At 41.4% G+C, this 23,360-nt stretch overlaps 7 protein-coding genes across 7 annotated transcripts; 2 read left to right on the plus strand and 5 right to left on the minus strand.

The window, feature by feature from the left end:
• Positions 1 to 1,885: 1,885 nt before the first annotated feature.
• Positions 1,886 to 2,559, minus strand: TRUGW13939_02449 (uncharacterized protein; the record flags this gene model as incomplete). Its single annotated transcript, XM_035485643.1, has 2 exons — positions 1,886 to 2,342; positions 2,396 to 2,559. The coding sequence occupies 2 exons, from the start codon at positions 2,557 to 2,559 to the stop codon at positions 1,886 to 1,888; spliced, it is 621 nt and encodes a 206-aa protein (XP_035341536.1).
• Positions 2,560 to 8,940: 6,381 nt separating this feature from the next.
• Positions 8,941 to 11,066, minus strand: TRUGW13939_02450 (uncharacterized protein; the record flags this gene model as incomplete). Its single annotated transcript, XM_035485644.1, has 4 exons — positions 8,941 to 9,801; positions 9,870 to 10,690; positions 10,753 to 10,834; positions 10,902 to 11,066. 4 exons carry the CDS (start codon positions 11,064 to 11,066, stop codon positions 8,941 to 8,943), a joined length of 1,929 nt encoding a protein of 642 aa, XP_035341537.1.
• Positions 11,067 to 11,934: 868 nt separating this feature from the next.
• TRUGW13939_02451 (uncharacterized protein) lies at positions 11,935 to 12,267 on the minus strand (the record flags this gene model as incomplete). The annotated part of the gene is made up of 1 exon (XM_035485645.1): positions 11,935 to 12,267. The coding sequence occupies one exon, from the start codon at positions 12,265 to 12,267 to the stop codon at positions 11,935 to 11,937; it is 333 nt and encodes a 110-aa protein (XP_035341538.1).
• A 2,968-nt stretch (positions 12,268 to 15,235) lies between these two features.
• TRUGW13939_02452 (uncharacterized protein) lies at positions 15,236 to 16,568 on the minus strand (the record flags this gene model as incomplete). The annotated part of the gene is made up of 4 exons (XM_035485646.1): positions 15,236 to 15,414; positions 15,732 to 15,908; positions 16,030 to 16,216; positions 16,293 to 16,568. The coding sequence occupies 4 exons, from the start codon at positions 16,566 to 16,568 to the stop codon at positions 15,236 to 15,238; spliced, it is 819 nt and encodes a 272-aa protein (XP_035341539.1).
• A 1,825-nt stretch (positions 16,569 to 18,393) lies between these two features.
• Positions 18,394 to 19,569, plus strand: TRUGW13939_02453 (uncharacterized protein; the record flags this gene model as incomplete). The annotated part of the gene is made up of 2 exons (XM_035485647.1): positions 18,394 to 18,573; positions 19,288 to 19,569. The coding sequence occupies 2 exons, from the start codon at positions 18,394 to 18,396 to the stop codon at positions 19,567 to 19,569; spliced, it is 462 nt and encodes a 153-aa protein (XP_035341540.1).
• A 1,077-nt stretch (positions 19,570 to 20,646) lies between these two features.
• On the minus strand, positions 20,647 to 21,819 carry TRUGW13939_02454 (uncharacterized protein; the record flags this gene model as incomplete). Its single annotated transcript, XM_035485648.1, has 6 exons — positions 20,647 to 20,705; positions 20,761 to 20,888; positions 21,013 to 21,037; positions 21,091 to 21,300; positions 21,357 to 21,509; positions 21,570 to 21,819. The coding sequence occupies 6 exons, from the start codon at positions 21,817 to 21,819 to the stop codon at positions 20,647 to 20,649; spliced, it is 825 nt and encodes a 274-aa protein (XP_035341541.1).
• A 552-nt stretch (positions 21,820 to 22,371) lies between these two features.
• TRUGW13939_02455 (uncharacterized protein) lies at positions 22,372 to 23,070 on the plus strand (the record flags this gene model as incomplete). Its single annotated transcript, XM_035485649.1, has 1 exon — positions 22,372 to 23,070. The coding sequence occupies one exon, from the start codon at positions 22,372 to 22,374 to the stop codon at positions 23,068 to 23,070; it is 699 nt and encodes a 232-aa protein (XP_035341542.1).
• Between the last annotated feature and the right edge of the window lie 290 nt (positions 23,071 to 23,360).

Below are 23,360 nucleotides of genomic sequence, written 5' to 3' on the forward strand. Positions count from 1 at the left end.
TACCCAAGTGGGTGAGATTTACGTGAGAAGCGATATTACAATATCCTAGCCTCACTGCTATAGTCACCATGGCAGAGCGGCGGTGAGGAGCGAGCATTTATAACATCAGGATCCTGTAGCATGATAGTTGGTAGTCACGCGTACAATATGTTTATAGATTGATAGAGTAATATCATTTGAATACTTGACCCTTAAATCTAAAATGTCACCTGGTGGATATGCTCTAATCTATTTCTTGTAGAAATCAAATGTTTATCAGTGTGCCAGTAGAAATTAATTATATATTCCAGACTGATGCATAACTTGATGGATCAATTGATGTAGGCTTTTCGGTTTACATAAAAGATTCTGTTTTATTAATCCCGTTGAATGAACATGTGGAGGTAATACCTACATGGCCCTTGATCTGATATTTAAAAACGATTGTAGGACTACTCGATTTTCTTTGTCCCTGCAGTTTTTGGTCCAATAATCAAGAAGTCGTCAACATATACTACAATATAAACGTCACTCTATACAAAAAGACATAAGACTATATAGAAATCCTTTTAGATTTTAATATTAGATAGAACATACATATTACAGCCCTCAGGCTACTCTTTGAAATTTGCAGACCCTTATTATAATGTGTGTTATACAGTAAAACTGTTCGACATAGAGCTTATAGTCGGCACCTCTATACAAGAATACTGTCTTAACCTTCATCCGTTCAACCTCGACCTCTAAAGCAACTGTACGGCGAACAGGGCTTTGTAGCGTATTAGCTTAATCATCGAAGTAAATATTTCATTGAAGTGGGCCTCTATTTCTATGTGAAGCCTCTCACTACCCAACTGCGTTTTGGAGTGGTTTGTGGCGTAAAAAAAAACATTAATCTAGCTCGATGAAGTCTCGATGTTATTTTAAAAAATTAGTCCAAATTAGAGTGTCTATTTACATTAAAATATAGGTGTAAGGAGTATAAATAGTTACGAAAATACCTTTGAACTAGTTTGTCTCGCGTAACACTAGCAATTGTTAGTAAAATTAGACGCTCCTACTAGTACAGGTATATTGCATTGAAGTGAGGGTGATGATCACTCAGGCCTTGTGCGAGTGAAGTAAAAATCGAACATGGATTCAAGCGCTCGCACTTTGCTCACTCAAAAACGAAAACAACCAGGATGATGTGGATGATGATCACTCTGGCCTTATGCCGGTTATATAAAAATTGAAAATGTTTTAAAGCATTACATTAGTGCTCATATGGCCAGCTCAGCCAACTAAGTTAACCACCGACGGGTACAGTATTACGTAGCGGAAAGAAATTCTTGACGAAAGCCTTCGCTGTAGCTGCCGCACAAGCACCAGCAAAACTCTGCCACTGCTTATGTTTGTGACTATCCCCGTAATCATAGGCCGCCTTGATTACCAGCGAGGCAGTATTGAGCTCCTAGACTCTAGCTACCTCCATCTCAAAAGCAAGAACATTATGATCTTTTATTAAGAAGTCTTGGACTTCAGGATATTATATAATAATATTGTCTGACGCGTACTTCCTAATGTGAATACACCAAGGAACTATAGCATAACTAGGACGATGGCAAGCAATTTGTTTAGAGTCATACTGGAGATCAGCGCAGGTTGTATCCTTTGCTATCTTGTAGATCCTCAGAGGACTGACATTACAACAGCCTGCAGAGTAGTTGCTGTGGTGGATATGATGGTACATAGATTTGAATAGTACATCCTCAGATTCCCCTAGACACACATACTTGGGGTTCTCTAAAAATGGCTGGAGTAGAGTCTTTGAGTCTTTCACTAATAGCTCTTTAAAATGCTCAGTATCAAGAATCCCTAATTGTGACCGCAGCTTGTCGCCTATATTTTATGTCTTGATGTTCTTCTATTTGACGCCTTGCAGGTGCATTCCAGCTGCGTGGATGTATTTAGTGATTAAGTCGCTGATAATAATGTTACTAAAGAATATAGATTGGGAATCTTTACCAGGTATAGCTATAGCACCATAGATTCCAACAAGAAGGACTAGTTCTATCTTCCCGAATTTGTTTTTTAAGTGCTGTACAGCAAGTGCAGTATCAAGAACACCAATGTTAGGAGGTGCCAGAAGTAATACCCTGCGGCTAGCCAGACGCACAGATAGGAAAGCATAGTCTTCCCCGTCGTGCGGCTCGAAGATTGGGGGACTATCGAGAACTTCTATAACAGCCTCGAGTTCGCAACGCAAGGCGCAGATGATGGCGATGGTGAAAGGGTCGCTGGGTCTTCTCGGTCTTTCGTTATTTGCAGTCACTTTGGTAGAATTATACAGGATGTTGCCATTATGACTTGCTGCCGGGCTTCTTCTCTTAGGTTAGTTGCTTATTTCCATCAGAAACCAAGTCTTGTAACATACAAATCCACAACGTATTGGGAACGTGTGTGATCGTCAAATAAGCCGCCAGTTTCTCCGAGAGTCAACTTTGACGTGGTGGGGAGTGGCCGCTGCTGTGGCATGGGGATACGTCGCTTCTTGGGTCTAGGTGCTGCCTGTTCAGGCCCCACGGACCGCATGGCCATTTTCCAAGAATCGGCTGCTTGAGCCCCGTCGCAGCGACCAGACAGTGGTGACGACTCTGATCGTTGTCATTTGTGAGCAGACCTAGGAATGCACTCTGCAAGTCCAAGTTCGAGTTTGTGGACAACTTTCTTGTAGAGCGCTTTTCGTATTCTAGAATCTGCATCTTTGCCCTCAAGGTTGCGAGACAACAGTGCCTTCGCTATATTGTGATGAACGAGGAGACAGCCCCTAATGGCTTGGAGGTATGAGTCGCTTCTCTCTTGTTCAAGGCGATCCACGAAATCCAGAAGCTGAGCCCAGACGGTATGATTTTCGCTATGGTGGGGACTGATATCTAGGTTAATATTTTCGCCGAAATCTATTTCTAGTAGTAGCTTTGCAAAATACAGTAGTGTAGGGTCGCCTATCCTGAAATTGTATGAGTCGGCTGTCCCTGGAAGTTTCGAGCCAAACGCTAGGTATGGGAATTCTTTGTTGAGATCCGACTTCGAGGATTCCAAGAAATATATCCTTTTCGAGGCGAGGTTGGCATTGAAGAAGTCTATGAGACAAAAGCCTAGTTTGACAGCAAGTGCTCCCTTATCTTTGGTGCTAAACTTTGCTGTTGACTCTCTGTGGTATAAGTCGTTGAGATTAAGTTTTTTGAAAGCCCCTTTCACGATAAGTTGGTCGAGAGACTCCTTAGGCAATGGACCCGCCCCAGAGGAAGTAGGATCTGCCTAGGAGCTGAACAGCCTGTACCTCTCAATGAGCAGGGTCAACGCCTTTCCTTGGCCAGTGTGCTGTAGGAGGTCTATATAGATATTGTTTATAGATGAAATTGAAGTTTCGCTTCTGAAAACTAGATAAGTAGAGAAAAAAAGAGGTAAGTACTTATGAAGGTAGAGGTTAACAAAAATACAAATTATTGTAGTCGCACTGCGCTTTCTACCAAAATTTTAACTCTGGACATGGTGAGAGTATAAGTTGTAAACTCGGTAATACTGAATCCTCATCTGGATCTTCAATGAGCTTTAATAGCACCTCATATGGCGTTCCATACCTGAAGTGCTCAAATAAAGCCCCAAGAACAATAGTGGCCTGATTTCATATCCTGGCTTTCTTTTATGTCTTCTTCTGCTGCTGCCTCTTAAGTGGCTGAATGGCTGGTTCCTACAATGGTGGCGCGAGTAGGTGAGTAAGCTCATTATTATACTCTGTAACAATCTTTAGATATCTTTTAAGCTTAACAGGATCGTGAGGAAGTCTGAAAAGTATTTTGTTAGAATCATTCACTAGATCAATTTCTCTAGATATTAATTCCAGAAATCTGGTTAATTTCTATAAGTAAGGATAAGCCTGGTTATCTAAGTAATTGTAGGTGCTTTGGAGCTATATAAGATCATCTAATAATAAATAGAGTCTGTTTAACTTTGCCTAGTACTGATTGAACTCTGTTATATCTAGATTCTAAGAAAATTCTTTGACCATGAATGCATGGCGAAGCTTAACTTTAAATAGTTCAGCGTTAAGATGTACCCCTTTGTTATTATTAAGTAATTCTAGCTATATATGGTATTAAGCCTTCTTTGGGTTTAATAGGTGCCTTAGTCCCCAGAGCAAACGCTATTCAAACGACTCAATAAGATAAGGCATTCAAGGTCTTTATATGTTATTTATATAAGAACAGGGTATTCGCAGTGTTTTAATCTAATGTCTTGAATGGTAAGAAGGTAGGAGACGGTATTTACAGTATATATATAGATACAGGTTTATAGTTGTCCTTACTGAAAGATATGATTAAAAGAAATAAATAAGTATAATTTAGTTGGTCTAGTCTGATGAGTCAAATTTATATTATTTAATTGTTATATTTAAAAGTTTGATATAACTAAGTTATAACATTAATGCCCAATTAATATCTGAAATTATAGCTAAAAGTTAGTTAATTAATATTAATTAAAGGTTATATAGGGGTGACCTTAGCAGCAGAATAAATTCAATCCAGCTTAATAAACAAGTTCGATAGTATACCACATAAATCACCTTTATGGACCCTATTTAATCTCTTAAAGCCTAAGTTATTTGTAAAAGACTTCTTAGCATGATATTTAACCTCAAAAATAAGGATCTTCTCTACAAGTTAGCCTATAAATACAAAAGCCTCTTCAACCAACTACAAGACATCTTTTCAAAAACAAAGCAAGAGAATACTATTATCAAGCTATTTACCAAATTTTAGCAACACTTTACTATATAAGCGGCACATCTCGGGGTCTTTACTCAGAAAAGCCAATGTCTAGATATAAAACTCCAGAATCTCCCAGAACTTCAAGACCTTATCACTCAATTATTAGATATATTCTATCGCAGTCTGCAATAATATAAGATCGAAGCAGGAAGTGAAAAAAAAGGAAATCTGGTTCAGAGACATCTTGATGAATCTCAACTCAGGGCTTTTTAAATATAAACGACAGCTCTAAAAGTAATTAACAACACTCTTATCTAACTAAACTGTCTAGAGGTCATAATTCACTAATCAAGTCATGGTAAACTAGATTTTAGAGCTAAGAAATTCGCTGCTGATTTTGATCTAAACCTATTCGCACATCTATGTGTGACTACTGTATAGACCTTATATCTTACTGCCTATCAATCTCTCAAAGACTATCTCAGCAAGTCTATGATAGACAGATATGCAAGGATGTTATTTCTTAACTTTCGCTAACGAGAGCTTAAGACTCGACGAGAACCACGCATAGAGCTGCCACCTATCCCGAAAGCGCCTAATGTCGAGACGCGAATTGAGGTCCCTATTAGCCTGCTGGTGAGAGTAATCAAGATTCCAGTTATAACTAATTATTTAGGAATAACTACTATATTTTCTCAGTCCGATTTATCCAGTATTAATATCTAGTAGATCAGGAACCGTCTTAGACGACCTAATAAACTATTAATGAAATTTTATAAGACATTCTTAATATAAGTAAATCAGGCCGACTATCCCCGACTATCCACCACGAAAGAGGATATTAATTTCTTTACTTACGAGTGATACTCTATATTATTCAATAAGAAAATACTTTTAGAAAGTGAATAGTGGTATGTAGCCCTCGTTTTGTTGGCGTATAAATGTTAGGAATGTTATATACATTCTTATGATGAAGACTTTATAGTGTCTATATACAGATCATTTGGAATCTATTTATAGGTTATTTAGCCGCCAATACAGGCTTTGGAACTGGAGATGAGTTATACTAATCTGCTTCTAGTCAATACATGGATTGAGATCTTGAGCCTTATGTTTGCCTCTTAGAGGAATGTTTAGAGGTTTACCCAGTCTATCCGACCTTTAATGAGTGGTTTAGGCATATAGGACTTTATGATTAGCAATAGCACTAAAAAGTTTATTTAATATCTAGCTGGATATGTATTATATATGAATTTAACTAAAATATTTATAGTAGCTCGCAAGCACTACACTTGCATCTAAAAGAATCTTATAATAGTGATTTCATAAACTCACAGCTTTATGTTATTTCATAACAGAGTAAGACGTAGCAGCTAAGGGCTTGGAATAATTATTCTATATATTGCTTTATAGTGGAGGAGCAAGGAAAGAAGAGCGAGGCAGTAGTTATAAAATGACAAAGAAGACACCTAAAGCAAGAGACTAATAAAAGTGCTAGAAAGACTCTTAAAATAATAAATCTTGATTCTCTTAGCTTAGACCTTGGATTTTCTGACACCTCTTCCGAATCAGACGATATGAGCTTTTATTATTAAAAACCACAACTAACTAGAGACTGCTTGAAGGTGATAGTCCTATATATTAGAGTATATCTATAAGTACTAATACTTTTGATATTATGCTTTACAGCAATTCAAAATAATGACAGGGACCCAGATGATGATATTAAGAGTGATTTTGTTGATATCGATGGAAACAGCGCCTTGGAAGGCAATAATATAGAGAAACTTTCTGACATTATCTCTAAGACAGATGTCACTATGAAAGACTTAGACAATGTAGTTAATACAAAAAACAATATAGACATAGATAATGATATTATAAAGGATGGTATCTAAGTATCTGATATAGACCTTGACTTTAAGGATGTTCTAAGACAATTTGATAACCTTATAACTAAGAATAATGATTTCTTAAAGAAGGTTATTGAATCTGGAACATACTAATCTTAGCGAGATAAAAACAAAGAAAATCTGGTTAAATCTGCACCCAATTCTAATAACTACACTATTAGATAGATCTACACTATACATATAGAATATGTTGCCGCTTAAGTTTTCCTTAACAAATATCACGACAGGCCTCAAAATTTGTTTTATAGTGATAGTAACAACTATATATTAGATAAAGTTGATAGGTATAATATCATTATCACTATTTTATCTTATAGGGAATACAGCTTATCTTATACAGTAACTGTTATAAAAGACATACTACATAGTTTTTCTAATATCAGAATCAGTCTGATAGTTAGTATTAGTAGCAGCACCCCAAGCCCTAAGCATAATATCCGCCTAGAAAATGTTGTGGTTAGCACTCCTTATAACAGTTATAGTAGCATCTTCCAGTATAACTTTAGTAAGACAATAGAAAATTAAAAGTTCAGATCTACTAAGTTTCTAACTCAGCTACCTACTGTCTTGCAAACAGCAATGAATAGACTTCAGAATTAGTATAAGATCTATAGCTATAAGCTAGATAAGGTTATCACTAGTATTTATAAGAAATATCTAAAACTACTAATGAAATACAGTTGGCTAAGCCTAAACAGTAACAGGCTATATTGGCCTAAAATGATATATACATTAAATAATAAAGTATATTGTTCATCTATCTGTGGCAGTAATCTATCAAGCTTGGTATCACGGCTTGAATAGATAGAAGATAAGAATAATCCCTTAATTTACTACAGTCTTATTGCTTTAGGAAATCAGTTAATAAAAGATGCTTTAGCTTATGATACGCTTACAGCCGAAAAGGACATTCTATATTTTGAAATGGAAGCAGTAGGGTTAATAAATAACTTTCCTTGCCTAATTATCCGCGGTATATACGATTACTCAGATTCTTACAAGAACAAAAAGTGGTATGGCTATACAGTTATAGCGGCTGCTGCATATATAAATGATCTTCTCCGTAAAATAGCTCCAAATAGGATTGAAGTTGAGAGGAAAATCAATAATATTATGTCTGATAAGTTTGAAATCTTTAAGTTATATTATTAATATATGCTAATTCTATGTACAGATCTCTGTGAAGTTGTAGAGAAGCATCAGGAAATTATAAAGATACAACAAGGTACTATAAAAGAGATACTCCAAGGCTAGAGAGATCACACCAACGATAGGCTATCCGAAGAAGAACAAAACTATGGTTTATAGAATTTCTTCCAAAAACCGTTCTATAAAATCTTTGATATGTTTAGGGGTAGGCCTTAACCTCCTAGATCTTCAATCCCAACCATACATGCAACCACAGATATAGAATTCATAGAAGTAAGTTGAGCTTCTTTTTAGATTATAACATTAATTAGATACGATTCTAGCACGGTAACCCCAGGCTATCAAGTACCCCAAGACAGCAGCAGATTTCCAGAAGAGCATCGATAAATATGTGTAAAATATGGGACTCAATAAGTTTTTTCCTCCTAGCAACAAGTTCCTCAAAACAATATCCAGAAAGGCGGCCAAGTTAAAAGATAACCCCAGAAACCGCTTTGAACCAAACTAAATCAGAGACCTCACACACGTTACTCTTTACCAACCTATTCTGTATTGCAGTAGATACTTTTTAGCTAGAGATAGCGCAAATAGCAAAATTAACCAATAACAGATGATAGTTCATCAATAACCAGAGATCACATGATGGCTCAGTGTGAACTTGTCAAATGCATTGTGAATATAGCCACCCAACTGGTTCCTGATGATAAAGGTATTCACCTGCGCTTCATCAACCGGTCAGAACGAGAATTGGATGACCTTCGCGAAGACGCCTCTTTTCTCTTGGCCAGGCCATATTCCCTCAACGGCTGTTATGTAGACGGTAGCCTGTATAGCACAACAAGCATGCGGATATTTCTTCAATTCTACAAAGAGTAAGCTCAAATTTGTCGCCGAGTAATTACTATATAGAAGTTCACAGTCAATTAACCTAGACAGACATAATGAATTATTATTCTCTGCTGCCATACAAATTCAGTATGAACTCGAAACTAGCCGGTGAGGTGTCTATCACTACAATTTAGTAGATTGATAGGAACAGAATAAGGATAGTCTAACCTAGGATAAAATAACAAACAGTTCCCGTGAAATTCGAATCAACCTAGCTCACTCACGATAAATTCCCGGACATATAAAACCAAGCCCCTTAGTTAATCCCCAGCCCACCATGTATAATTGCCCGTCTTGGCTGGCGTGTCAAAGACAAGCAGGGAACTGCTGTTAAGGGGCCTATTGGGCCAGACATTGAGTAAGCCATCCCAAACCTCCATATCAAGGTATTCAACGTCGACACCACTAGCCGTAAATAAAGCAATGCCGTTGCTATCTTCCCTACTTGGATATATACGGCTTGTTAGAGCAAAGCGATCGTTGACAAAGACCTCAACCAGAGAACCGTCTACAAAAATGTCCATTTTTATAGGTTCCGTGACAGGTTTGCCTCCATCCTTTGCCGCTATCTGATAGGGTTCAAAGTAGCCGACGTACGATGTGTTGAGGAACATATCGATCAAGGATGAATGGGTGCGGTCGAAGACGATAGAATTGTTGGACGGATCAAAGTAAATGTTTGTATATTCCTCACGACCAGGGGACGCAGCGATTGTGACACCTGTAATGCCCGTTGTTCTCTTAATATTCACTGTGAATTCATATGAATGGCTGAGGTTGGTGGGCAGGACGATTTGCCCAGCATCACACATCATCTCCTTACACTGATACCGGGATAAGTGTGAGGCTTTGCGAAGGCCCTCAACAACATCGTGGGCTGGGCGAACGCCAAGAGTGCTGGCCGTCCAGCTGCCGTCTGTGCTCTTGATATATTGAGAGTTACCAAGGCTTTTCTCCGTGGTGCTACGGACAACATGCGGAGTTTCCTTTACGAACAACTCCCGAGGTAATGAGAGTGCTCCTTGGAATCCTTGTTGTGTGATGGCGAAGCTATTCATGTCCTCCCATGCCCAGCCATATTGAATACGTCGGTTATTCTTTGTGTCGTTGAACGAGGTAATCTGACACTTTGAGTTAGCGTTTCACGTCTCCAGCAGATGGATTTGATTGTCAACAATCCAATTCCTACCGCATACAAAATACCCCAATCGCTCGCGCCTCCCGAAATAGGATTGAAATCAATGCTACCATTTGCCCTGGTTGACACTGTCCCTTCATTCCACAAGGACCATTTTTGCTGGTGAAAGGTGACATTGCCTCCTTCGGCACCCATGCTAACAAAATAGTGATCATCAATAGAGAAAAAATTGGAAAGTTCAAAGTTAAAGCCGTAGGAGCCAGTTTCTATTAATGTACCCAAAGAACTATTGGCCACCGGTTCCCAAAGGGCCCCCAGAAAAGTCCAGTCAGTGAGATTGGAAGCAGGAGCACTGTATAAGGGCATGCGTGGACCAACATCTTTGATCCCCGAGCCGAAGACAGTATAGTAGTGGGGTTCAGATTGGTTAAGGAGGCTGTCCATTTGCGGCCACGGAAGGAAGAACGGATCCCGCCAGCCAGTGACATTCCAATTTCCCGGCGGATCGCTGAGGATTGGGTTGTTTGCATACTGTTGCCACGTCACTCCGCCATCGGTAGAGTATGCCAAACTTTGACTTTCGGTCCCAGGCAAATAGGGATCATTCCATGCAGTTGGAAGTTCCGAAACCGAGGTATAGAATGCCAGAAGCGTGCCATCGGCATGGCCAGAGATATTAACGGGTTGTGCAGAACCGGAAAAGATGCTCAAGTGATTGTAGAGTGGGGGATTGTGCTTGCTGGATAAGTTAGTGGTACCAATTGACTCCGCTTGTTGGTCCTGCCAGGCCGCAAGGCCATTACCGGGAGAGTGGTCAACATCTGCCCACGTTACGAGGTCGGGCGATGTTGCATGTCCCCATGAGATGTTGCCTGTTTTGCGTTATGGTTAGCCGAGTCATCTTCGGGCACCAGTTAGACAAAGATCTTCTTACCCCAGTTAACATGGTTGGGGTGGAACTGATAGTGTAGATGATAAAGGCCTTGAACGGGATCGTACAGCGGCCCACAAGGGTCCTGGGAAGTTGTTGGTTATCTTGGAAATAATCAAATCATTCTTCGAATTATGAAGGAAATTCGGTACATTCATCCATCCTGATGGGGCAAGAAAATGAGAGAACGGTCTCCAGCGTGTGAAAAGACTGTTATTGCCCATCTGCTCAATCATGTCCACGGTGAGTGCTTGGCCCCATACTGTTGAAACAGTTACACCGAGCACTGCACCCAATGTTGCTTTTCTCGCAATCATGGCTATTTTTTGTGCTTCGTAACTTCCAGGGTATTGAATGGAGAGATATTTAGACGCAATATCTCGACTTGTAAAAACCTGGCAGTTTATTGTATTTTAATATCCCCTAGATATTCACTTGTCCATGTTTAAAACTTCCCTAAGCAGTTCACCGGCAGCGGTGGCTTGGCATTTTCAGACCCTTTGCGGATAACAAGCCAAGTGCCATTGGAATGTGTTATTCCGATTGTTATAGGTGGTCTGTGCGCCGAAGGAAAGGGTCAAAACGCACATACGTCACAACCCCTTATATTAATTATATGGTAGGTCAAAATACTGCCATAATGATTTTTAAATAAATAATTCAAAGAATTTCGAAAATATTTCAATTTCTATCTCATTTATATGGCAAGTCTAAATGCTGCGAAAATACTCCTGAAATAAGTTACATTGTAAGTTAAAACGCTTTGCACGCGCTTTCTAAAAGATTTCTAAGTTTAAGATTTTAATATGCTATCATTTATATTGAAAAGTACGAGCGGCCGGGACCACCTTATTCAGAGGAAGGCACAACTTGGGCGACCGCCTGTCCTGCTCGTAGACGGTCACATGATATATCAATTTACCTTTCTTCTATGTTAACAGTATTTTCCTACTACCTTTGAACAACTTTCTATAAACCTTTCTTATTATGAATGCATCTGCTATGAGATATGGGAAAATGTTTCACAGTAAAAATAAACAAAGACACATCAATTGATATTTACACATCCGACATAGTGATCCACCAATGACACCTCTATTGAGAGAAAAATTGGACCTTTGTCGGCATAAGCTTCTGCTCAGATGTTGTTTGATAGAACGCCCGCAATCTTTGTTTACGAGCACTTTAGTTGCACTTCAGTTGGAGGGATGCGAATGGCACGTTGTTGCAGGCGGTGTTGGTCGGAGCGAAAGAGGCGTAGGTGCCCTGGCATTCGGCGCCAGAGTAAGTCACAACACTATCACAGCGGCTTGTGTCAAGGGCCTGAATGCTGCCGATCGAGTTTCCACCCTGGGAACCAAAACAATAGTCCCTGTTGGTGCCAATGTATTCGACAACTGAGTCTCCTTGGCAGTCTGCTTCCGAGTAGACGGTCACGGCGAAGACAGGGGCGCCATCGGCGGCTGCTAGACCCAAGGTTCCAGCCAGAGAGAGGGCAAAGAGAATTGGAGAATACATTCTTTGAAGATTTTTGTGAAGAGATTTGGTGAAACGAGTTGAGAAGTTAGAATCGAGGAAGCCGTAGTAGTTTTTGTTCACTTGAGATGATCAGTGTTTGGTTGAGAGGAGATTTTTCCAGGGAACAAGGCCTGTATTTATAGCTTTTCATGCAGGAATTCCCATGGACATAATCACAGTCCTTGGTCAGTGTTTTGCCCTTCGAGTGGAGATGGCCATGTTCCGTGTATCCCGCTTGGCTCTCTTGTATTTACGACATGTTAATGATCAACAAAAATTCCCCTGGTACAGTTTCATCCAACAACTTCGAAGCATGGGTCTGAGATGTGTGCAAAGGCCGGTTATCAAATCATGAAAGAGACATCAAGTGTTGGTTTGTATTCATAGATCATAGACACCGGGAAATGCTCTTGAGAGTTGTAGTTGAAGCCATTGGATGCCTCCACTCATTCAATATTGTGCTGAGAACCAACAGATTCGCGTAAATTAAATCCCCTAAAGACGGAGCAGATTTGGCCCTATGGAATCTATAGGTGTTAGAATTGTGGGTAATGTCATGAGTCGCTTGTTTAGCTTTTATAAAACTTTGAGTTTTGATAAAACAAACTGTTGTTGGCTTGGCGAAACTGTTTCTACTCCTGCAGATTTATCCCAACGCCAACACAGCTTTTCGTCATTTAAAGGCTTAAGGGTGGAGTTCGTAAAGATGCATCTGGTACACAAAGCAGTATACGCGTTTGCCATTGGAGGACACTGGGAGCGGACGTAAATTGGTCTCCAAGGTTTATCGCTCGATCTAATGGCTCATCGAGTGGCGGGTAAGTTTGGTATGGCCGGATATCGGGTTTCAGATGTGGGAAGAGAGTGGTCTTTCTAAATTTAGTACCTGGACGTACATACTCCGTTTGTAGTTGTACCTAGATACGCCGAATAGGTCTTTGATATACTCCGTATGTATAAAGTAATTCAATGTAGATCTAAACCACCAGCCTCGCCGGAATTATTGACTAGGTTTGTACAAGCGCTTAATCCGTTAGAGTTAGGGGCAGAGTTCAGAGGTCAAAGAGCTTGGGGGTCTTTATAAAGCAGCCTTAGGGTTTACGTTTAAAGGGTCCATTTGGCCAACAAAATTGATTGCCCTTAATTGGGGCGGTCGATCGGGATACTATAGCCACGATGATCTTGGGGCTATATAATATAGGAAATGGATCTAAAGTTGTTTTAGCTAATTACAAAATTGGTTAGGGCTATCAAGGGTTATTTAACAACTAAATCTAACGCGTAAATAGAACTGACCTACCCCACAAAATTAATTACGCTTAATTGGGGCGGTCAATCCGGATACGTACCATGGCCGTGATGATCTTGGGGCCATATATGTAATATGGGAAACCGATCAAAAGTTGTTTTAGCCAATTACAAAATTGTTGGTTCTAGTTGCGCGTTGGATTTAGTTATCGAACCCCGTCTGCGGCCAAATTTCGCTGGGATTTTATAACTCAATTGTTACGTAGCGATCCAGACTACCAATTAATCATGCCAGCACTGCCACGGGTGTCGCTAACATGTACGTGGATTGCCAAAGATCTATACACTACATTCAATGTAGTAAAGACACCGAGACCCACTCAGCAGGTACGGAGCCAATCATACATAGATACGAAAATACAAACAAAATATCTTTCCATCTTTCTGAAGTAGAGTTATATATTTTAATGGGAGATAGATATCTTACTAATGTTGGACCGGTCAAGATAACACAGAAGGTAAACGAGCGCTGACAGAGGAATAACCCGGAGGTCCTATTTCCATACCAGGGCTTCTGTCGGCAGTTGAATTCATCTGGTCCCGCGCCTCCGCCTAAGGAGTCGGCCTATGTGGACTTAGGACTCCTAACATTCAGAATCATGATTGAGGGCATCTCTACAGCCCTCTCAACATCCTCCGCCATGTCGCCGCAAGATCCTGGCTCTGGAACCCACCTTGGATCAGTCGGCCCCCGGTTCGAGATCTGGGATGAGAAATATGGGCTGCAGCCATGTGGGGAATGATCCAGGCCTGGTACCAGGGCCGATAGCTCTACTTAATTGCTCCGACTGCTGTTAATCCTCGTGTCCGATGAAGTCTCTGTTGCTCGAGATTCCATCGATACTCTATGCTCTATCTGGCTTCTTAGCCCATGTTTGACGGCTGGGTGTTCGAAGTTTTTGCAGTATTAAGGTGGAACGCTGATGAGTCATTACTCACATTATATGGTCTGTATAGAACTTGAGTTTAGCCATCTTTGCTCTGATGTTCGGTCATCGGTTAATTGCTCTGACTGCTGTTAACCCTTGTGTCTGATGAAGTCTCTGTCGCTTGAGAATTCTATCGATACTCTATATCCTATCTGGCTTCTTAGTCCATGTTTGATGGCTGGGCGTCCGAAGTTTTTGCAGTATTAAGATGGAAACACTGATGAGTCATTACTCGCACTATACGGTCTGTATAGAACTCGAGTTCAGCCATCTTTGCTCTGATGTTCGGTCATCGGCAGTGACAGGGTATGGACAAAGCGCGGTATGGGAGTGCTTAGTATTTTTGTTGTGAGCTTGTTATTGATCCTGTAATTTTACCCTTATAGGGGATGTATTGAATAGAGGTAGAGTTCAGTAACACTTTCGCGTAGATATTTAATCAACCTAGTCAATCTGAGCGTTTTCCCCTGATACATGTATGTAGACACTTCTTGTCTCGGATGCTTGCGTGCAGTTGATACTGGTTCAAGGGCTGCAAAATATGTTCGAAACATTGTCACCTAATAACGCATAAGGATTCCAAATTTTCTAGTTTTGTCTGCCCCTTGAAACTCTCTAGTACCCTAAACTATCGATTCCAGCACGGATCGACTCCTCTAACCCAATCCAACCAGACCGCTCGCAAAATGACTTGATCAAATTCTCCGCTCTCTGAGCAGGAACGATATGACTTAGGTCTCGGAGCTCGGATTTGGAATTCCTGCATTACCTGGACGGACTTTTTGTAGAATGTTGACGAATTCCTTCCAAGTAAAAGCCGAGGTGAAAGCAAACAGACGTTCAGACTTGACTTCGGGATGAAGAAGACCAACGACATGCACGCGCGCGAGGTCTACAACGTCGACGAATTCTATTTCCGAATACTTGTCAATAACCCGATCAAGTTGACTGCATAGGAGCAGGGGAAATAGGACTAGTACAACGACGTGAAAATTATCTCATGATACTTACGTCCAGGAAACCCGAAAGCGGTGGCGTCACCGTTAAGCAGGTTGGCCGCCCATTTCATGGTGGAGCCAGGTATTTCGGGGTGAAGGATTTGTCAGAGCAGTTTGAAGTATGAATTAGCCAATATGATGGATCAAAACCTGCGGTTTTTTGTTTGGAAGTCAGTGATATGCCCCGGGGCAGTTGTACGACGACATTAACGCCGCCTCATTCGTTTACTCACAGTGTAATAGGGCAAGACCGAGTTAAACACAAAAGCCGGCTTGTTATTTTTAACCCACTTCCACCCCGCTCGTTCACCCTCCGTCTTAGATGCAACGTACACCGTGAAAGGCTTGGCGTCCGCTGGGGTGTTTTCATCAAAAGCAGCATTCACCGTCGCTGTATTCCACGTGTCTGTATGGCAATAAATACTATTAACACAAAGATTGTAGTAATAAATAGGCATATGATAATTATATAGGAACATATTTGGTTGATCACCTCGGCATACGAGGCCGGCAAAGTGAATTCTTACCTTCAGTGACCACAATCCCTTCCACCCCCGGTTGTGGTAATGCTGCCGCTGAAGCCGATGAAGTGAGGACCACTCTCTGGATTGATCCTTCCGGTTGCCTAGCGGCGGCTTCCAAAATGTTCTCAGTAGCTGCAACAACTTTCGGAATAACCTCATCAGCATTCGGGCTAAAGGAAACGTCCGATGCCTAGAATTAGCTGTTTAGTATTATATCTTGCAGAGGTGCTTATATGCCGCGAAAAGTGTAATGGTTTGGTATATACCATATGAATGACACCTCTAACACCCCCCATTGCTTCGCTCAAAGCGTCAAAGCCGCTCAAGTCTGGGATAACAATCGACTCGAAACTGTTGGGTCCAAATTTGGATTTGAAAAGTTCTTCGAGCCATGGCTTCTGCGAACGCACTGTTCCTCGCACAAAGTATCCAAGAGATAAGAGTTCCTGAACGACATGTGCACCAATAAATCCATTGGCACCAGTGACCAGAACACGGGAGCCAGGCGGAATAACATATACTTCTTTTTTAATGGACGCCATTTTGGTTAGTAGGTGTTCACTTGTAGCAAGATTTTCTAGACATAGAGACCCCTAAATTGAAAAACTCTTGGTGTTTATTTCTCATCTTGTGCTTCAGGATCATTTTGCGGTCAATTTATATTCTATTTTTTTAAGCTGGATAAGCAGATGTCTGCCTCCGCGGAGCTGGGCAAGCTATTCTATATGGAAGCGCCAGTACTTGTGTTTAATTATTTATCAGCCATCTGACATCACTTATCGGGAGTCAAGTTAACATTTGTCATTTAAATCCTCCACTAGATTATAAATCATCGCTTTCGGAATGACATGCACGGAGCTGGTAGGGAGGCTATTCTTCCGCCTGTATTAACAGCCGTCTGCCATAGTCTATCAAGAGTCAAATTAGAAATACGCCTGATAGTAGATCCTTCTATACCTATGTATATTATACGGCATCGCATTTGGAATGGGTTCCACGGAACTACATGTAAATATCTTCTGTCTGATCTTGGCAAGCCTTTTGTCTACATCATATAAATTTAGCCAGCCCCCGGTCAGATTTTCAGATTACAGGTTCCGTCAATAAGTGTCTAACTTGCTTCTTCCTTTTTTATTCGACCTAAATTCTCGAAATATATTTCGAAAATGAAAGTTGGCATCGTGAACGCAGGCAATATTGGATTGCATCTGGCTTTTGTGGCTAGCCAAGGCAAAGACGACGTTGTTGCAGTTGAAATGCATAACATTCACCGACTAGACGCAAGAGCGTGTCAGCATGAAAGAGTGGCAGGACCGAGTTGTACGTATTGAGAAATATTCCGACCATAGCCATGGCTTGCTGTAGTGGAGGTAGGTTCATTGAGCTGATTGTGTGATCGTCGTCCTCATGGTATTGATCTTCAACGTGCTCTGTTATTGCCATCTCCTTGAGCCCTTGTGTCGTATTTTGCTCCTGGTCTTGATCTCTATTCTGAGCCTGTAACTTTTATGATTGAGTATCCTTCTTATTTCAACGCCCGAGAATACGTACAAGTTGAGTCTCTAAGCGCTGTACTTCTGCTTGCAGGCTCTGGACCTCGTTCGTCTCTTTAGTCTCGCTAATACGTTGTGATCTACGTTGTGCTCTCGGTTTTGACTTCCGGCTCAGCGCCGTATGTGTGCAATCCGTCGCATAGTTGATGCAGTTCGAGCAACGAGGTTTCTGTCCATCGCACTTAATTTTGCGAGTGTAACATAGATCACATGCCTTCCACACCATAATTTAGCAATTCGTATTTGGTCGATGTGTAGACTCGATTATCACTCTACCTTCCTCGATCGATTACTCAATTCCATTGTAGCTCCAATACCTTTTCAACTCGATTTAATTGCTGTCCTTCCTCTAGAGTCCAATGTTGGTTTGGTAACTAATTTGCAAAACTCCCTCCGCGGGGGCGGACATTACGCATAATCTTGGATTACTAATACACTCAACCCTAACCCTGAATTCATCAATATTGTATATAACGTAAGTCAGCTACAGTAATACAGTCTAGTTCCGTGGAATTAATCGTTTAATTGATTACTAATCTCAGAACTTGGTCGCATGGTTTGGCGTTGACGTCATCCTTTCGCGACATCTTCATATCAAATACTTGATTAGAGACATGTACTAGGATTCGCGTCTGACTCAGGAGTCGACTATACACATGTATATCACGACCATGGCAAATTAAACCTTTGGGTTTACAGTCTTTTGATACTTCCGCGTTTCGATGAGAGTTCTAGAAACTAGCCTATTTGCTTCAATTCTTTTATCTTTCTTTCTTATATACCTATAAACTATTACAAGGAGCCAGTCATAAACATGTCGGCCATAGGCAATCAAGGCGGTGGCGTTGTTCGTGCGCTGCTGGGCTCTGGGTTAACTGGGGGCAACCTATGGCTTATTCGGACCCTGACACGAGACCCAAATTTGGCTAACGCGAAGAACTTGCTAGCTGCCCACCAGACCATTGACAACTGTCTCACTCTCGTCACCGGGCACGTGCATGATAAGACTTCTCTCTAAGATGCTTTCGCTGGCGCTTATGGTGTCTTCGCTATAATATCTGAATCTTATCCTGGGAGAGTTCTGACGAAGAAAGAAGAGATGCAGTATGAAATTGAAGTGGGCTGTAATATTGTCTTGGCAGCTGAAGAGTGTGGTATCAAGCATTTTGTTTAAGTAGCTTGCCGGACATGTTCAAGATAATAGGAGGACGTTTTCTTAATATTTACCACATGAATAACAAACATATAATTGAGCAGAGTGCCAGAGAAAGGCTCAGCGGGTTGACTTGCCTCATTCCGGGTTCGTATCCTTCGGGAAATCCAGCAGTCATGCATGTGTTACTCACAGCAAGCTCTGTGTATAGGTTTTTCTTATACCCACCTAAGGTGGCCTCAGTATTGCCAACGCCGAGGTAAAGTTGGCTGTAGGCAGTTTAGAAGTTATGCATGAAGGCTGATTAATTTACTAATCCAATAGCCGATGGAGTCGTTCAGTTCCGTATTCCAATCCCAGGTGGTCAGAGTATGCAATGGACTGACCCGATTCATGACATGGGCATCTTTGCAGCGAGTGGGTCCATTTGTGCCACCATAAGTAGGATGTGCCCAAACTAGTTTAATGGACAGTGGCTAACTATTTTCCTCTACTTTGGAGGGGTGTTTAACTTGGGTATCCAAAAAACCCATGGAAAGTCGTATCTTGTCTTAGGCCCTCGGAATCACCGCCGATGACATGGCCAAGACGTTTACACGGGTAACGGGCGAGGCAGCAGTTCACGAGCCGATTTCTGCCGAGGAATTTGCGGAGTTGGCGGTCCCATTTGTTGGGCCAGCTTTCAAGGAAGACGCCAAGGAAATGATGGAATGGGCCGCTGTGATGCCGGCGGACAAGATTTGCTACAGCGCCTTTGATGCCGATCAGGATCATTCTGTACAGAATCTAGGCCTGTCAGCAACTTCCTTTAAGAGCTGGCTCTATCGTACTAGCTAGATGGGGCCGACGTGAAAATATGAAAAAAAGATGACGAAATTTGGCGGGTCAAGTGAAAATGTGCATAAGATACGAGCTATATTATAAGCCAAAAAAAAAAAAGACATCTAGGCACAACTATCAACTTGGCAGGCCGATATATCCACCCTATGTGTGAAGGTAAGGTTCGAAGAGCGTGATTATATAGTAGTAGTAGTAGTAGTAGTCCTACTACTAATATTATTATTATAATATTATAAATTTATTTATTTAATTTAATTTAACAAGACTAACTTACTATATTTTTATATTATAAAATATAAATAAATAATATAAGTAGTGCAGTAAGAAACCACTGCATTGGACCCTCGGAAGGGTAGTTTCCCCGGCCACCGAGAACCGAGGTTTTACGTATGTACGCAGCAGACAGCAGACGACAGAGACAGAGAAGTGAAGACTTCTAGTGAATTGAATTGAGATTAAGACTATTGCTTGAGGTTCTGTATGCATTCTGCCTGTTGCAAGTAAGTATCAGTTCGACAAACACCCTGCCACTGCTCACACTGGCCCATTCCACGGGGCGGTCATATCTTCCACCACTGTAGTTAATCAAAATAGAAAGATAATATTTAAAATTGTATTATAATTAATAAAAATAATAATTTGTAATATTATATTGTTAAAATTTTAAATATAAAAAAAGAAAAAGAAAAATTCTACATAAAAATATTTTATATAGATAAATAATAAAATGTGGTATATAATCGTGCCACCTGCGCATCCACCGCTCCCGCTTACATGCTAAGCTCTAGGCTTAGCCCCACTGCCTTAGGCATCCACCTTCCGACCTGCCGACCATCACACACCACTAGAAACAGCGCTGTAGGCATCATAAGCATCATAAGCATCATAAGCATCATAAGCATCATAAGCATCATAAGCAATGATTGCTGAAGGACCCGTTGTGACAACCGGCAAAAATAAGAACTAATGGTGTTGTATTGGCCTGTTAGTTAGAATTTGGGTAAGTATTCAAATGTTGCTTTCGGCGGACATTCTAGTAATGGACTCGGTGCAATATATGTAGGTTGGAGCCGCTTATATTTTGTCAACAATTCCAAGATCGGCGTGGTGTTCGCTGCTATTGTACGGGTTTCCTTTTCGGCGACTTAGTATCATGTTGTGGCTTTGAAGATGTGCAAAAATCCCTACCATATATCGGATGCCTGAGGAGATCATGCTCGAAGGGATCAAATGACCGCTGTCCCATCCAATTCTCAAGAGGCTCCCACTTGACACATTTGTGCTTCCCGTGATCTCTTGCGACCGGATAGGGATGGCTGGTGTCCGATGTTAGCGCAAAAACAAACATATATATATATATACATATATAGTAATTGTATAACCTACCTATTCGACCAATATAATGGTATGAGAGTGGTATCCAGGTTGCACTGGACATACTGCCTTAACCAGTCGAGACAATGCTCTATAGTCAGGTCAGCAAGAAGCGACATTTTCTGAGAATCTCTCTTGACTCACCTGTATGATGTTTTAGTAGTCGGAAATCATTGTCGGATAAATCTTTGTAATAATGATCTTGATGCATATAATGATGTAATCTTTCCACACAGTGCAGACCGTGGTAAACCGCAACCGTACCGAAGTATCCAGACCCATCAGAAAGCATGACCAAGTCGTCATTTCCTGAAAATTGGCCGAGCTCATCTGGTTGTATCTTTACGTTTTGATCTATGGCCACGTTCTATTAGTCCATTTGTGTTCAAATACGATGTGATCTGACATACACTGCAGCAGACTTTCCCACGCAATGTCGAGCTCAGCTCTCGGCTCACCGTTGAATGCTGTCGGCTTGTCCGGATTCATCGTTCCATCGGAAAGAAATATTGCGCTGAGTTCGAATGGACGCTCTTCATATCCAATTATATCCCGTACTGGAGCTTTCGAGAGATCTCCGCTGTTAGTAAACCCTACGCAGCACAAACCTCATGGGTGCTTACAGGACGCATATTGAGGGCCATGGGAATATCTTGAGGCTATCCAGTTTGTGTATTCAACGCAGATGACCACATTGAGAGCAATTAAGAGGGCATGGGCAGTTGTCGCATAGATTCGAGTTTTCTGTTGTCGACTGCGTCGGTGGGCTTGTGTGTGGCTCTCGACTAGAGGATCAGATACCGAACCGTTGATGGATTCACAGTCGTTTGTGTCAGGCAACTCTCCCATATCTAGAGAGGTATACTTTGCCATCGATGGCAACTTTGGTCCTGAGAACGAAAATGAGAACTGTATTCGAGGTAGTATAGACTGTATTCGAGGTAGTATAGAGAAGAATGGAAGTTGAGAAGGATCAAACGGCCACATCTTGCGAAACGTGGAGAGGATTAACTGAATACAGTGCCATCCACATATTGGGTGTAATCAATATTAACGAAGAAAATAGTAATTTCCTTACGGAGCAATGATAATAACAATAAGCATTATGATCTGTTGATGGTGATGTCCCATATTATTGCTTATCTTGCACATGAAATTTCCGTAAGCGCTTACAGAGTAAGTATTTCTATCGCTTTGACCTGTCAAGCCCAATGCAGTCAGCCCATTCTTTTAGTCTCATTGGGGGAAAAGATCTCTTTGGAGATCAGAAGTATTATGATTTGCATCCCTGTCAACGCTTAATATGTGTGTTTCTTCCAACAGAGAAGAACAAAGTAGGCTTTCCAGTAATTTCACCATTGACCTACGAAAACCGACCCCTTTCAAGTAAATTTGACCTCAGATTTATTGCATATCGCAGCCAAAATGGATTTGTCTACAATCCCCTTCTTGGCCAAGGGCCAGGAGAGCACGGATGAGGAGGAAATGCCCTATGAAGAAACGGCCACGCAGTCGCCTGCCTGTTTTACCAAACAGCGCCGGAAGCCATGTATATACTTTACAGCCCTAATGTTTATCGTCGTTCTCGTACTGTTCGGAGTCATATCTATCTTACGCCCCAACTCTGCCGCACCCGATGTCTACAGACCAGAGACTCTCGGGGCCCTTAATATATGCGATTGCGGTTCCGCGGTCCACGAAGCACTCTCCAGAAACTGCGTATATGACACGCTCGCCACCGCATGGCTGCCCCCGCACTGTCGAGACGATGAGCTTACTGCGGAATTCAAGCGTTCAGGTCCTGGAGCAGACGGTTCCTGGCCTTATTTTGCCGACCCGGAGGGGAAGATCCCTGTGAACAAGTCTCACATTGCTGCACTTGGTGAAACGAATGGGATGTTTTGGGCAATGAGAGAGTGGCATGTTGCGCATTGCCTCTTTTACTGGCAAAAGTACATACGTATGAGAGACACGGGAGTAGTGATGGAGCGGAGGTTTGACCAAATTGCGCATGTGAAGCATTGTGGACGTTTGGCGATGCATGAGCACAATCATTCAATGTTAATCGAGGTCAATGTGGTGATGAATTCGGATATCGATCATGGCGATGAGCCCGGTCCCTGATTTGAAAAGAGACAACGGGGGCCTATTTTGCTGATTGACCACTATGGTCAATATTTAGCCATGTCTGTTCTCAATCATTAATTACGTGTAAGCTTCTAACAATCTACGGAGCGTAATATGTATAAAGTTGGAAATAGAAATACAATTGGACTGTGTACTATGGCCCTGGCACAGAAGTGCTATACCAGCAAAGCACAGAAAAGAAGAACGGAGCTCTTTTTCTTAATCTCACAATACGACTCGTTAGTACTGAAAAAGCTTTATTTATTAACGTATTTTACTACTGAACG

The sequence above is a fragment of the Talaromyces rugulosus genome, chromosome I, assembly GCF_013368755.1.
Source record: "Talaromyces rugulosus chromosome I, complete sequence".
Classification (NCBI taxonomy): Eukaryota; Fungi; Ascomycota; class Eurotiomycetes; order Eurotiales; family Trichocomaceae; genus Talaromyces; species Talaromyces rugulosus.